The sequence below is a fragment of the Salmo trutta genome, chromosome 18, assembly GCF_901001165.1.
Source record: "Salmo trutta chromosome 18, fSalTru1.1, whole genome shotgun sequence".
NCBI lineage: Eukaryota > Metazoa > Chordata > Actinopteri > Salmoniformes > Salmonidae > Salmo > Salmo trutta.
The window spans coordinates 22,739,328-22,754,848 of NC_042974.1; the positions used below are offsets into that span (position 1 = coordinate 22,739,328).

At 42.6% G+C, this 15,521-nt stretch overlaps 1 protein-coding gene across 3 annotated transcripts; it reads right to left on the bottom strand.

Annotated features, from left to right (window-relative positions):
* Positions 1–180: 180 nt before the first annotated feature.
* mocos (molybdenum cofactor sulfurase) lies at positions 181–15,382 on the bottom strand. 3 transcript variants are annotated; one of them, XM_029698028.1, is made up of 15 exons: positions 15,109–15,374; positions 12,587–12,676; positions 8,156–8,222; positions 7,387–8,031; positions 7,142–7,218; positions 6,687–6,886; positions 6,375–6,491; positions 5,871–6,266; positions 5,463–5,625; positions 3,702–3,789; positions 3,343–3,467; positions 1,568–1,664; positions 1,164–1,305; positions 968–1,072; positions 181–606 (listed from the first exon to the last, which is right to left on the bottom strand). In XM_029698028.1, exons 1-15 carry the CDS (start codon positions 15,251–15,253, stop codon positions 514–516), a joined length of 2,550 nt encoding a protein of 849 aa, XP_029553888.1. In that variant the 5' UTR covers positions 15,254–15,374; the 3' UTR covers positions 181–513. The 3 variants fall into 3 exon arrangements, 2 of the variants coding, with proteins under 2 accessions (XP_029553888.1, XP_029553889.1); XR_003867628.1 differs by lacking the exon at positions 181–606 and having other exon boundaries at positions 974–1,072; positions 1,164–1,301; positions 15,109–15,380; XM_029698029.1 differs by lacking the exons at positions 181–606; positions 968–1,072; positions 1,164–1,305; positions 1,568–1,664 and adding an exon at positions 1,856–1,895 and having other exon boundaries at positions 15,109–15,382.
* Between the last annotated feature and the right edge of the window lie 139 nt (positions 15,383–15,521).

Genomic DNA, 15,521 nt, shown 5'->3' on the forward strand with positions numbered 1-15,521 from the left:
TTATTGGTCTATTAACTCATTTACTGCATGGTGATGTCACCATGGAACGCCAAAACTCCATCCCACCAAAACAGCCTGAAATTTCAGGCAGTCGGTTCAAACAGCTCTTACACTAAAAGGGCATTATCATTATTCTCACTATTCCACAGTATTATTCCAACTTCATAGTGTGAAAATATATATAAAACACAGAAAAATCCAGTTTTTATTTGGGTAAGCAAACATACTTAATCCACATGTTTAAGGACGAAGTCAACCAAATCAGTTATTCAAAGATAAAACCCCAAAATACAGTTTTGTTTATTTACAAAACATTCAAATCATGTAAACTAATAAGGTACAGTAATTGATTTACACTTCAATCTGTATGAGCCATGTTATTACCTGGGTTGTCTAGCAATATGCAAACACTTATGCAAACACAAATAAATTGAAATTGTATCCTATGCGATGTTTGCTTAAATTTTTATGCAGTCCAGACAAACGAAAACACATCTGGAATTGGTAACCTTATCATGACATTTCAGACTTTACAGAAGAGCCAACAGATAGGGTAGAATTAGAGTCTCCCAGTGATTGGTGGACCAGGTACACACCAAATGTCACCTAAAAAACAAACAATCAGAACACATTTACAGCATACTTACTGAATGGGCAAAATGGCCATTGTATCCAAAAGGAGTAATTTGGGGATAAAGGATACTGTGTACTTTGCTGTGTGCTTTCTTTGTTCTTTTTCTTGTTTTCTATGTACTCTGGCTACCTCTGATCTAAGGTCAATAACACAGACCGTTGCAAATGCAGTCCACCCAGTAGTAAGTCAGATGGTGTGTCATGGTATAGGGACTTTCTGAAAACACTACACATCCTGGAACACACTGAAATTAAACACAAACTTCCCCTCTCTCTCTCTCTCTCTGTCACACACATACACACAAGCACACTGCAGCAGTTGTTTTACACTGACCTTCCCCTTGCGATAGGCAGAGAGGGACAGAAGAGGCTCCTTGGTCTTGGCTCCTGTGCTCTGATCAACCCCGATCATCTGGCATCTGCCACACCGACCTTTCACCTTCATGTCACATCACAAAGAGATGATGCAGTTATAGCTTTTCATGACCATTTCGGTAATAAGTGTCACCGTTTATGATCTGCATCCTCACCTGGAAATGGGTATTTCCAATAGTCAAGTGTGACCAATCATCTTCCTCAAATGGCTCCTTTCCAGAGATGACTAAATTGGCCCGAAATCGACTAATAAGCTTCTGTGTGTCAAGAGGCTGATGGTCATCAGAGGATTCCTGTCTGTCCCACAGTGGTTAGATGAACCACAAGGAACAAGAAAAAAGGATGGCTCACATTAAACAAAAATAGTTGATAATTCAACTGTAACTGTTCACAGAAATTACTTGGGGATTGTTGTGAATAACGCCCTGCTATCAACTAATCAGCATCCAGGATTCAAACAACCCATTTTATAATGCAGAATTTAGTATGTCACAAATTTCAATGTCCTCCACCAAGAATGAGTGAGGCCCTCAGGCAATAATAACATGTTATACTATACCTGCTTGTGATATGTCTCTGAAGCAAATCGACACTGGCACGGTTGACTATTAGGTACTGGGCTTCATTCACCAATGAGAGGGCAGTGGACGAGACCTCTGGGGCAAGTCATTATGCATTTAAGAGGGCAAAGAAAATTCCAAAATTCATGCATACAAAATACTGAACAAAAATATAGACGCAACAGTGTTGGTCCCATGTTTCATGAGCAGAAGAAGAAAAAAAATCCCAGGAATGTTCAATACTCACAAAAAGTGTATTTCTCTCATTCTGTGCATACATTTATTTGCATCCCCGTTAGTGAGCATTTTCCAAGTTAATCCATCCACCTGACAGGTGTAGCATACCAATAAACTTATTAAACAGCATGATCATTCCACAGGTGCACCTTGTGCTGGGGACAATAAAAGGCCACTCTAAAATGTGCAGTTTTGTCACATAACACAATGCCACAAATGTCTCAAGTTTTGAGGGAGCATGCAATTGGCATGCTGACAGGACAGCAGGAATGTCCACCAGAGCTGTTGCCAGATAATTGAATGTTCATTTCTCTACCATAAGCCGCCTCCAACTTCGTTTTAGAGAATTTGGCAGGACTCCCCACCGGCCTCACAACCACAGACCAAGTGTAACTCCAGCCTGGACCTCCACATCTGGTTTCTTCAGCTGTAGGGTCGTCTGGAGGGGTATTTCTGTATGTAATAAAGCCCTTTTCTGGGGAAAAAAACTAATTCTGATTGGCTGGGCCTGGGTCCCCAGTAGGTGGGCCTCCCCAGATGGCCATGCGCCTTCACAATCTTCAGTCTCTATCCCACTACTCTCTCTCCTCTATTATCCTATCATCTCTCCATTCTGCTAAATCCTTCTCCCTCTCTCAACATCGACAAGACGGAACTGCTCTTCCTCCCGGGGAAGGCCTGCCTTCTCAAAGACCTCTCGGTCACGTTTGAGAACCCCACAGTGTTGCCCTTCCAGAGTGCAAATAACCTTGGCGTGACCCTGGTCAACACCCTGTCGTTCTCTGCAAACATCAAAGCAGTGACTCGCTCTTGCAGGTTCATCCTCTACAACAGCCGTAGAGTACAACCATACCTCACACAGGAAGCGGCGCAGGTCCTAATCCAGGCACTTGCTGTCGGGACTACTGGAACTCACTGTTGGCTGGGCTCCATGCTTGTGCCATCAAACCTCTGCAACTTATCCAGAACACTGCAGCCTGCCTGGTTATCAACCTTCAAGTTCTCCCAAGTCACTCCACTGCTGCGCACACTCCACTGGCTTCCAGTTGAAGCTTGCATACACTACAAGACCATGGTGCTTGCCTACAGAGCATCAAGAGGAACTGCCCCTCCCTACCTTCAGGCTATGCTCAAATCCTACACCCCAACCCAAGCACTCCGTTCTGCCACCTCTGGTCTCTTTGCACCCCTACGGGAGGGCAGCTCCCGCTCAGCCCAGTCCAAGCTCTTCTCTGTCCTGGCACTCCAATGGTGGAACCAGCTTCCCCCTGAAGCTAGGACAGCAGAGTCCCTGCCCATCTTCCGAAAGCACCTGAAACCCTACCTCTTCAAAGAGTATCTTAAATAATCCCCTCCTCACCTCGAACTGACTTTGCTGATAACTACTGTGATATGTGGTTGTCCCATCTAGCTATCTTAAGATGAATGCACTAACTAACTCGCTTTGGATGAGAGCGTCTGCTGAATGACTAAAATGTAAAATGATACTCTAGTATTGCATCTGAAATTAAGTTTACCAAGGACATTTCCCATTCACCTTTTTCATGGCCCTTTTTCATGTCGCGACTGAAATCAGGACTTTGCCTTATCAAACGACAAGGCTGTCCAAGGAACTCTGAGAGCCATGACGCAGCTTCATCGCCACAGTCCACTGTCTCCACCCTTTGGATGGAGAGAATACAATAACAACCATTACAACATTTCGGGAATCAAGGGGATGGTCAAATATCCTTATTTTAAATGATCTGTTATAACATCTGAAGGTGACTAAAAGGTATTGAAAAAAATATTCTGTGAAAGATGCGTCAAAATGAAACATGTCATTCTGATGATACATGTCTTTCAAGCCTACTCTACAAAGACATAGCTAGTAGTTTAATAAGAAAGCCAACTCACCTGTCACCACACACCATGTTTTGACACACCCTATGACTCTGGTGTGGCTCATTGTGGTTTTCCAAAGGGACACAAATAACGTTCATTCCTGAGAGAGAAGAGGAACTCTTTTAGAACAGTTCTGAAAATGTGTTACTGAAATGTATTTGAGGGGTGCTGCTGAATAAAAATTCCTGACGTGTCACAATAAAACATTTTATAAATGTATATATAAATACTCAGTTTATTAGGTACACCACCCCTTTCACGAAAATGGTTCGCTCCTAGAGACAGTGAGTCACGTGGCCGTGGTTTGCTATATAAAAGCAGGCGGACAGGCATAGAGGCATTCAGTTACTGTTCGCTTGAACATTAGAATAGGCTAAACGAATAACCTAACTGACATTGAGCATGGTATGATTGTCGGTCCAAGCGTGCCGGTTCCAGTATTTCAGAAATGGCCGGCATCCTCTACTTCTCATGCACGACAGTGTCTATCTAGGGTTTACCGAGAATGGTGCGACAAACAAAAAAACTTCCAGTCAGCTGCGGTCTTGTGGGCGAAAACAGCTCGTTGACGAAAGATCGAAGGAGAATGGCAAGAATTGCGCAAGCTAACAGGCAGGCCACAAACAGGCAAATAATGGCGCAGTACAACAGTGGTGTGCAGAACGGAATCTTGCAACGCACAACTTGTTAGTCCTTGTCATGGATGGGCTGTTACAGCAGACGACCACACCGGGTTCCACTCCTAAAGGCTAAAAACAAGAAAAAGCAGCTCCAGTGGGCACGCAATCACCAACACTGGACAATTGAGGAGTGGAAAAACATTGCCTGGTCTGACGAATCCAGGTTCCTGTTGCTTCATGCTGATGGCAGAGTCAGGATTTGGTGTAAGCAGCATGAGTCCATGGCCCCATCCTGCCCGGTGTCAACGGTACAGGCTGGTGGCAATGGTGTACTGGTGTGGGGAATGTTTTTCTGGCACACGTTAGGTGCCTCACTACCAATTGAACAATGTTTCCATGCCATGAAAAATTCTGTCTGTTCTGGAGGCAAAGGGAGATCTTTGATGTTATGGAGCTATTTTGCTTCCACCGGTCCAGGGGCCGTTGTTAAGGTCAACGGCATCATGAACTTTATCCAGTACCAGGACATTTTAGCCAAAAATCTGGTTGCCCTTGCCAGGAGGTTGAAACTTGGTCACAAGTGGATCTTTCAGCAAGACAATAACCCCAAGCACACATCAAAACAAAATAATAAATGGTTAATTGAACACAAAATCAACATTTTGCAATGGCCATCTCAGTCTACGGACTTCAGACCCATTGAAAACCTGTGGTTTGAATTGGAGAAGGCAGTCCATAAGCGCAGACGAAGGATACCAAGGATCTGGAAAGATTCTGTAAGGACAAATTGTCTAAGATCCCTCCCAATGTGTTCTCCAATCACATTTTTTTTTGTTTAAAGGCTCAGTGCTGTTATCCTTGCAAGGTGAAGTATGGGAAGGTATTGAAAACAGGGGTGCCTAAAACATTATTACTTGTTTAACAAAATGTATTTCTCTGGGCAGTTGTATTAGTATAAAATAATAATTGAAAAACATTTGCATACAACATTTACATTTTAGCAGACACTCTTACCCAGAGTGACTTACAGTAGTGAGTGCATACATTATTTATATAATATAGCTCAGATTTGAATAATTGATTTTATAGTCTTTTTCGCACATCCTTATCAAGGGTGCCACAACCTTTGGAACTGACTATATAGATGTCTGACCTGAGGCCTGCAGGTGCAGTGTGTTTGAGGGCAGGTAGATCTGTGGATGAATGAGGCATAAGCGTGGTTCTCTCTTTTGGTTCAGACAGACTCTATTACCATTCACCACCATCCAGCCCCGGTCATGGAGCAGACCCAGAGGGCCCACTGGCCAGTCAGTCACCTGCATAAACCCATATCACAATCAAAACACAGAAGCAGTGAGAAATCAATTGATAGTACTGCTAGGCAAACACACATATTGTAATTGTGTTTAGTTGATGAAATAGTACTTCTTACAACTAATATCCAACGCTAGGTTTTTGATACTTTTATCAAATCATAATATGGGTATTTGGTGAACTATAATAATTTGCATTGTAGATTTAATGACAGCCAAACAATATTAAAAGTGAAATGTGCTCAAACCTCAAACGCTGCACAGGATTTGATTGGATATATGTAAATGTTAGTCAGAGTCTGGGCCTTCTCATGGCTCTTTGCTTCTTTGGTGATGGCCTTCCCTCCACGTTGGTTCACAACTGGATCTGTAGAGGCATGCACTCTCTCATCTATGTGGTCAGGTTTACCATTGGTAAGCATGCTGAGCAGACATTGACTGGAACCTTTAGAAGAGGTGTTCGATTTCAGTCTGTCTAGTTTATCTTGGTCCACTTTTACTGGTTTCTCCACAAAGCACTCCGCAACAAAGTTCAGGAAGTTTTGGCAGTCCTGGAAGGTTGACATGTAGCCGAAAGATACACGCACAGATCCCGTTGGACGGCCGTCTACCAGGTCTATGTTGTCTCCACAGACATGACCCGCCTTGAAGAACACAGAAGAGGACATGACAACAGTATATTAAGATGAAGAATAATCTTTATCGTTTTTTTGCACAAACACGTGCAATGACACTTACAATTCATTACTCACCTGTAGGTTGCTCTTCACCACTTGACTGGTGATGCCAAGGAAGAGCTGACAGGCACCCGTGTTGCAGAAGCAACCTGTCCGCACATGGATATTAAAAAGGCTAGCCAGCTTGTCCACCTAAGGAGACGAGAAAATGGAAAACGGCTAGACATTTAAATCAATCAGCAGAAATGTAAGACAGAAAAATAAATTGCATTCATAACACACTTAGGCTTTGTTAATTCTGAATTGACTTGTGTGTGGATGTGTGAAATAAATAAATGCAAAAAAACTCTAGGGTGTAGTAAATAAAATAAGCTCATTTGAGTGGACCTGAGAGTATCCAATCATTTGTCCATGACAGTCCATCAAGTTGAAGTTGAGGATGGCTCCCTGTGTGTTCGGGTTCTCAAACTCACTGTGGGAGTATATCTGAGCAACTGGTTGTCCGTTGCCATGGCAAAGACTAGACAGCAACATGTAGGTATAGCGTGTTAAACCAAATGTATGCAGCTGGATTTTGTCCATGCCTCCTGAAGGAGAAAAAAATTATACTGAGCTGCAATACAATAGTAGAAGGGTTTCATTGACTCATTTCAATCTCTGTAGAATATTGGTCCCCTCCTTACTGATGTTAAAGATTTCTGTCAAATTGATTTAATGAACAACCACTTGAAAATGATTTCAAATTCAGAGTTCTTACTTTGATACTTAATGTAATGACAGATGATATTGATGCATAACTTTTTGTTTAATCCATGTCTTTTAAATTATTCACATGTACATACCTGTGAGCGTGTGGAGAGAATCAAAACTATGATTTAGAGCAATGATGTCTAGGAAAGAGACGGTGCCATCTTCAAACCTTAATTCGAGAACAAAACCACAAGATGTCACAAAAAAAAAAAAAAAAATCACACTAAATATTTTCTCTCTAAGCCTTGCTCACTCAACTTCATAAATAACTTCAAAAAATCATATTTGTTCATTTACATGTGTATAATTACATTTCAAAGCTCATGCAATAGTTTACCGGCTAGCCATATTTGGCGCTGGCACATAATAGTTATCCCCTGCTAGGTAGGCCGCTGCTGTCCCCCCACCAAAATACGTCTTTCTTAGGAGGGCAGCTGTATCATTCCGGACGAGAAGAGCCCCTAAACCTGTGGGGAAGCCAAACATCTTATAGAAGGAGAAGGGAACAAAGTCCGCTGGGTGCTCCTGCAGATCCAGCGGAGAGCAGCTGGCAAAAGAGGCAGCATCCAGCAGGACGAACCACCGGCCCTGGCTGTCACACGCTGGGTAGAGCTGCCGCGCCTGGATGCCCCTCACGTACCCCAGAGGGTATTTTCTGCCAGAGAAATTGCTCTGTGCTGGGTAACAGAAGAGGTGTGGTGTCTGGCAACTGCTGCCTTCACTCTGGGCCACATCTTTGGCTCTGGCCTCTATCTCCTCGGGAGAGACAGGTAGAGAAACTACTCCCAGTGCTGAAGTAACTCCTCTGATACCAACCACCGAGGTATGGTTATCAGTCAGATAGCAGAACTGACTGGCTGGCTCCGTAGCAGTGGGAGGCCTCCAGGGAAAGCTCTCAGCGACTAATTTGAGAGCTGCCGTACTGCCAGAGGTGAAAATCACTGAGTAATCGTCTGGAGTGGTGTTAAAATGCTGCAATATCCTGCATGAAAATACATTTCTGTTCAGTACATGTCCTCAATAGGAGGGCATAAATTAGTGGTCACACAGTCACATTCATTAGGATGGTATAATGGTGATTAATTATTTCTGTGAAAGAGGCTTACCTGTATCTGACATGCTCCACTGTGTCATGTGTCAGTCTGCTGCTGGGGTTATGGCTGTGAGGGTTGCCTAAAAACAAAAATATTAGAAGAATATATTGAAACTATTTCTCAAGCAATAATTTTGCTAGGACTGTGGTATGAGTGAGGGGAAAAATTAAAACTAGCTGTTATTGGCAAAGAGGTTTGGAACTCTTTGTTATTGGTCTATTAACCAATGTAAAGCCTGGTGATGTCACCAGGCAAACCAAACACCCGCCCATGCACATAGTCTGATTTAAAGGTCCTGTGTAAATTGTATTTTCAACCAGCAACTATCATGAGATAACATTGATAAAATGTTTTCACACTTTTACAGTGTTAGTTTCATCAGCTGTTGTACAATATGATACAAAACACAGGAAAACTTCATTTTAACTAAACTGGGCCTTGAAGATAAAGGACCCAGCAGCCTATTTAGTTGGTGTGGAGCAGCAACAGTCTCTGAGTCGGAAATTCAGGTGCAAATCAATCAGTCAAATGTAATTATAAAGACATCAGCAGATGTCACAAAGTGCCATACAGAAACCCAGCCTAAAACCCCAAACAGCAAGCAATGCAGATGTAGAAGCATGGTGGCTAGGAACCTAGGAAGAAGCCTAGAGAGGAACCAGGCTCTGAGGGGTGTCCAAAAACAGGAGGTATTTATTTACGGTGCAGGGCAGGCAGTGATGAAGAAGACTGGATACAAAAAGGGCAGGCAGTTATGAAGACTGGATACAAATTTGAGTATTTATAAAGTGAACAGTCTGTATTAGGAAAAACAGTTGAAAAAAATACTTGTAATTTGCAATTGGCTACTTTGCTACTTATAGGCAAAACACCTATAAACAAATCTGAGTTTGGCAGAGCTATAGCCCAGTAACAGGGAACAAAACCGGAAAAGGAAATCATTTGAGGAAGAGAACCCGAACCGGAAACATATGTGATCTATACTCTTCTGGAACAGAACAGTTCTTTTAAAAGAATGGGAACCAGTTAATAACATTATTTTACATTCCAGGCATATTTTTTCCAGTCCCCTTACTCTGTCACTCACAAACGTATTCCAGTGCCATATTCCAGTTTGCATGTGTGTGTGTGTAGGGTACCTGCCCCTCCCCTCTGAAGCAAGGTTACAAGCATTATTCAGAAATTAAAAGAATGGATTGAGGAAGTTAAGGAACCTATAGTTTCACATTGTATTTATTAACTACAAAAAGCTAAGACATGTTTTTAATTATAGTTCTGCTCTGCACACACAACAAGCTTGTTAGTTAGCTAGTTAACGTTTGCTCTGGTTCAACGTTAAACCAACTCGGAAGTTCAAAAACGTTCAAAGTTCTCCATAGAAGTCGCCCATCTGTAGGCATAATTCTGTGGGCCTTATTCAGATCATGTATGTCATAACAAGATGCCCAGCACTTCAAGGCAAGCTTCCTCCATCCTCTCTTTATGTTGCATCTCACGCCCTACACTGTGACTGGCAGCATAGTGTGTGTGTTTGTATTTCATTATGATTAAACCATGCTGTTAAGACAAAATAAAATTAGTTGTTAACGACTTCCTGTACAGATGAAATCACTTACCTGCTCCATGGCAAGCTGCTCTATCAACACTGATAGGTGAAGTAATTTAATGTAGAGCGAAATGTAAAAAAATATATAATTTTCAGAGGTTTAAAAAGGAAGGCAGATTACCTAGGTGTGACATTATGGCCCAATCCAGCCTTTTTGCCTAAGGTTTTATCATCCGTTCACATCAATCAAGCCCTCGAGGTGGCGGCCTACTGCCCCTCTCCTTTCCAGAATGCGGAGGAGGAGCGAGCAAATCTCCTGTGTCCAGTACGTTCCCTCAAATGCAATATGCAAGCCATGGCGCACTACAGGAAGTCAGACCAGCTGTTTCTGTGCTTTGGTGGGAAGTAAGTCCGGTGCTGCTGGGTAAATTGGACAACGGCTGACCCCCGCCATTCAGTTTATGCCTCTACACCTGTTTGTGGGGTTTGGGGGGGCTGACCACGGCAACGGCCTCCTGGGGGATGGGGGGTTGGCTGCATCGCCATCTTGGGCTGGCGAGCACCTGTTTTAGGTTAGTGGTAGGGCCAAAGGCGTGTGTAGGGCTGGGCCGAGTTAGAGCGGCAAGGTTGACGTGCGTCAGGCCTCCCTCTGCCCCGACTCTGTGATGCCTGCTTTCTGGGCTGTGCGTTCCACAGCGGTGTAGCCTGACTCAGCTGTTTTGTACATTTGATGGCGCGCTCAGCCGTGGGGCTGAAGAGCAGTACGGGGACCACTGGGAGCTATCTCAGCATCCTCCTGGAGTCATCGGACATTGGGGCTTGGGCGAACCAGACCTGGCGACGAGTCACAACCACGGTGGACATCAGTCTGCCTAGCTCTCTAGTCATGATTGCAAATGCTTGAAGAGATACATCATTCAGGCTGCAGAGATCCAGGTCTGCTTTGAATTCATCCACCTTAGGCATATTGTCCAGCCCATATTGTTTTGTGTCGCCCATGGCAGGTAGCATCCTACTATCCTTGCCGTGGTGGGCGAGAGCCCGCGGGTCGACCCAGCATCTCTGAAGCTCTGTAAGAAAAGCGGGTGAAGGTGGCCCCCGAACAGTGTAGCTGCCGGGGCCTTCTTAAAGAACGGGTTAGCCGCAGGGGCTGTGGCTTGAAGGTCATCAAGCTCTAGCCTAGCTAAGGCCGCACGCAGGACAGCACATAGTGAGGCAAAGCTTTCTTTTGACTCAGTTTGATCAGAGCCTTGGAATGACTCCTCTAACCCATCTTTAGCATTGAGACTGAATGGGTCTACAACAATGGTTGGCCCCTTTCCATCGCAATGTTGGGCATGTCATCATCCTGGTCACTAAAGTGCCGGTTGGATGCCTGAGTGGAGAGCAGATCATCATCGCGGCTATTCGAGTCCTCTGTTGCGTCCCCCATGCTGGAGGGAATGATAGAGGGCCCGACTCAGGGTGCTTGAAGGAATGCAAAATCGTTTTTTCTGCTCTATCTCAGAGGATAAGGAATCGGATAAAGAACCTTTTTCACCTATTATATTACTTAAATCATTAACTAATATAATAGTAACAGGAGACTGTATTACAACAGCTACCACAATATACAGTAAAAGGTAGAGAGCTACAATAATCTGGCGGGAGTTGTACAGCACCCGCAAAATAAGTTTAGGTTAGCCTAGCTATGACCACAGGGCTGGAGCAGGAGAGATATGTTTAAACGTAAGCTTGTTCATGTGAAACATGCACGAACGGCCGTCGTTTGGTGAGCCAAGCTGACAACACATAGTGGCAGCTAGGTTGAGTTGGTAGACTAGCATGTCAGTAATACCTGGGGAGAGGGATGCCTAGGGAAGGCAATGCGAATCTCACGTCTTATAGCTGGCTAGGCTAACAACCTTCCTAGACACGCGGTTATCTAGGGAAGTGACCCATTCAAATTTTAAATAGTTGAAGGACGACTAGTGCCCGGTGCTCGATAACGAGCATAGCAATGGAGGATATCTTGACAAGGTTGGCACCGGAGTACAACACACACATACAAACTAGCTAGTGGGCTAAGTCAGCACAACACAAGAAAGCCCGATATCCTCTGATAAAATGGATAGGTAGGGGAGAGCTGTCACACAGCATCGGAGGGCAAATTTCACGCTCTGACACACAGGTCACAGGCCGTTGGTGACAGACTGACAATACACACAACTCACACAGAGTTTAGCTTACCCTACTGGGACCTGGGAAGATACAATCTGAAAAACGGGAGCAGCGGAGCAATCACCTTGTGCGATACAGCTCCACTGACTTTTCGAGAATAAATAGAGACAGTGCATGGTAGCACATGGTCTGCCATTTTATATGAACACTGGGTCATGTCCTCCCATGCTGTCAGGTCACTGGTGTGACTTTGTTGTTATAACTCGACCTGCGTGGAACGTGAGGGTTATAACCCATAATGTCAACCATACTGACAGTCTGAAAGGTATGAAGTAGAACTGGTCGGAGCAGTGGAATGAAAAATAATTATGGTTCTGTTCGGATCTAAACTAGTGGAAAATAATTTGTTACCCCAACAAGTAGATCTCCATGAATAAGGAGAATGGGGATCCTAAAAGGACTTGCCCTGACCTGGCATACACATCTTTAAAAACGCAAATTCTCAATAAACAGTGATAATAATATGCTTGAATGGCAATATTATTGTACAATTGACATGCAATGGCCAATACATTACTTGTTAATAAAAACAAGAGCATAATTTACATAAATAGTCCAAAAATGTATTTAGCAATCCCAGATTTCCCCTTTAATCAAATGACTTTTCAGACTTGTAACAATTCAGCACATTACATCAGTTGTAGCTAATTATATTTGGTATGTGAAGAAATACTCACCATATACATTCGTGCAGATATCCTGATAGAATTCTCTCACCAATGACTCAGGGTATAGTGTTGTTCCAGCATGATCCAGGTATGTAATGCCTGTCAAAAAGTTGGTTTTGAAATTAGAGAAATCTCGGCAAAGAGTTTTTATTTGGATATACCCTGCTGAAAAAAACTGTTCTAAAAAAACAAGCTGGTCAGTGCTGGTATGACCAGCATGGTCTAGCTGGTTACCCAGCATTCTCTATTGCGGTTTCATTTTTAGAATTGTTTGTTTCAATATCTTTTTTTGTTTGTTGTGTTTGTGCATGTACATTGAGTGATTAATTAATATTATGCTACACAAAGATACATCACAGAACTGTGGGAAAGCAGTGTTTGGCAGGTGAGGGTGAAGGACACTGTCTACAGGTGTCCTAGCTAGCTAATTACCGGTGGGTGTTGACCCCGCCTCCCGCCTGTGTACTGGGGTCCTAGCTAGCTAGTACACAGTGTCTTTCTACCCCCAGCCTTTCCGAGAACCTGCCCTCGGTGTAACGTTAACAGAACTGCGGGAAAGCAGTGCTCGGCAGGTGGGGGCAAAGAACACTTTCTCCCGGTGTCCTGGATAGATAACTACCGGTGTCGCCCCCGCCTGTGTATCGGAGTCGTAGCTTAAACATTGACCAAAAGAACACCCACATGCAGGAACGCCCTAAATTGCAGGCCCCAAGCACACCCTTCTCGTTTTTTTCAGCAGGGTAATCACTTATGTGCATCTAATTACAACACTTGCACTACTAGTGGTAAGTACAGATATTGTCATAAGAACACAACAACATATTATGGAGGACCAAACCTGCTGTAATTATAATTAAATAAATAAATACATGCACACATAAATAGATACATTAATTAATAAATCCACACATAATTTCAAAAATGAGCAAGTAACTTCAAAAACACTGACTAAAATTAATATTCTCTACATATCTGTACGTATTCAATTATTTATCTAATTGTTCAAACTTTAATTAATTTGATTAATTTATATATATATTTTGTATTTCTTCCTCCAATATCATAATGAGGAGGTTTCAATCAAACTTCTGTGGGTGGTATCTAACACACCATTGGTTGATCAATGTCACAGCACGTGGGTGGGTCTAATTTGTGGAACTTTCCAACAGGAATCTGTTCCAAAAACTTTGTAAAGTACAAGGTTGCCAACAAACAACGCATACAAAGTAGCATGATCAATTCACCTAGCTAAATAGCTTCCGAATAGGCAGCAATTCACCACATAGCTTATTCTTAATGTTTGTCCATAGGCTACCAGAGACATTTTTCGGAATAAACGTGGTGAGTGAAAACTTAATGAAATAGCCCACTCCCTACCCGGTATCTTATTCCGCCGCTATACAACTTTGTATGCGTTGTTTGTTGGCAACCTTGTTATTTACGAAGATTCCTGTTGGAACGTTCCACAAATGATACCCATCCACAGCGCGTTGCTAGACTGATTTTGCACCACCTATGTGAAGCTAGCAACAATAACGATTAGCCACAATAGTAGAATTTGAGGATCGCCTTCAAAATAAAAGTCCAAAATTGAAACTGACGCAAACGGATACAAATAGTGGATTCATGCCATATTTGAACGGAATAATAATTAAACGTTTGGAATGTTGTTATATAACTTCAACAAAATACAATAATTCGTTCATTTGAAATTGCACTGTGGATGTATTAGACTTCAGAATTGTATTGGGGGCATACTGTATGCATTGTACAGCCTTGTCTATGGCTCTTGGGTCCATGAAACGTTCACAACTGTGAAGAGTTAACACAAATATTAGTGTTGTAGGTCTTATTGCAGGACTTTGACACCACTGTGAAATGAGCCACACTAGCTAACCAGTCAACCTACTTTGTATTGAACGTTCATATTGCAATGTACAGCTTTACCTATGGATCTTGGTTCCATGAAATGAGGTATCAGCCTACTCGGTGACACCCACAGAATACAACTGTTTAGAGTTTACACAGCAGCATATAATAGACTTTATCTCCAATGTCCCCCCCAAAAAAGTGACATATCATATTGATACATAGCTATATGCGCTACACATTTTTTTGGGGGGTGCTAATGTGAAACAACTTTTAATATGTTCTGTCATACTTAAATGCAGCCCAGGCAAATGTCATCGCTCAACACGCGGTGGCATTGATCAACCAATGGTGTTATATACCACCCACAAATATGTTTGCTTGACACCTCCTCATTATCATATTGGAGGAAGAAATACATAAATAAATAAATGAAGAAATAATATAAATGAATAAAATGAAAGAATGTGGGATTAATTATTTAAAATCATGATTTTTTTTATATGTATTTGTGTGCATTTATTTATGTATTTATATATGCATGTATTTATGGCAGATTTGGTCCTGCATAACATATACAGTAGTTACAATGTTACATCACCGGTTTGCATTGAACCAGCTTAAGTTAACATAAGCCCCACGCAAAAAGTAGCCCACTGTACCTTTAATCCTTGAGAACTCCCGTTCTATCACGTCTTGGAAGACGCTCTTATAACCGTAATGATTCCAAACTTCCTCGAAGCTCTCAAACGTGCACAGTTGATTAAAATTCAACGATTCCTTCTCCATGGCCTCTTGCAGTGGCATTTTCGCGTCTACCTGCAATGTAACTTGCACATGTCGAATGGCAGTATTGAGTTGACAAAGTTCTAAGTCCACACTGCATCTATGACAGACAGTGACAGTCTGTTTTAGTAGTAGTCATTTGTATCGAAACGATTTACCTCGCATTCCCAAGACAAGATGACTGAGATAATTATAGATCTGTTACTGATAATGCAGGAAATGGAATACAACATCATTTACATTTGAAAGTGGACCGAGTCTGTCAATCGGGACAATAAGCGAGCAAAAC

What these genes read in the sequence shown, in the direction of transcription:
- mocos (XM_029698028.1), bottom strand. Translation starts at nt 15,253, where the DNA reads ATGCCACTGCAAGAGGCCATGGAGAAGGAATCGTTGAATTTTAATCAA. An exon ending in GTGGAGCATGTCAGATACAG is followed by an intron (nt 8,032 to 8,155) that starts GTAAGCCTCTTT and finishes ATTTTCATGCAG; the next exon opens with GATATTGCAGCATTTTAACA. An exon ending in AACATGGTGTGTGGTGACAG is followed by an intron (nt 3,468 to 3,701) that starts GTGAGTTGGCTT and finishes CTCCATCCAAAG; the next exon opens with GGTGGAGACAGTGGACTGTG.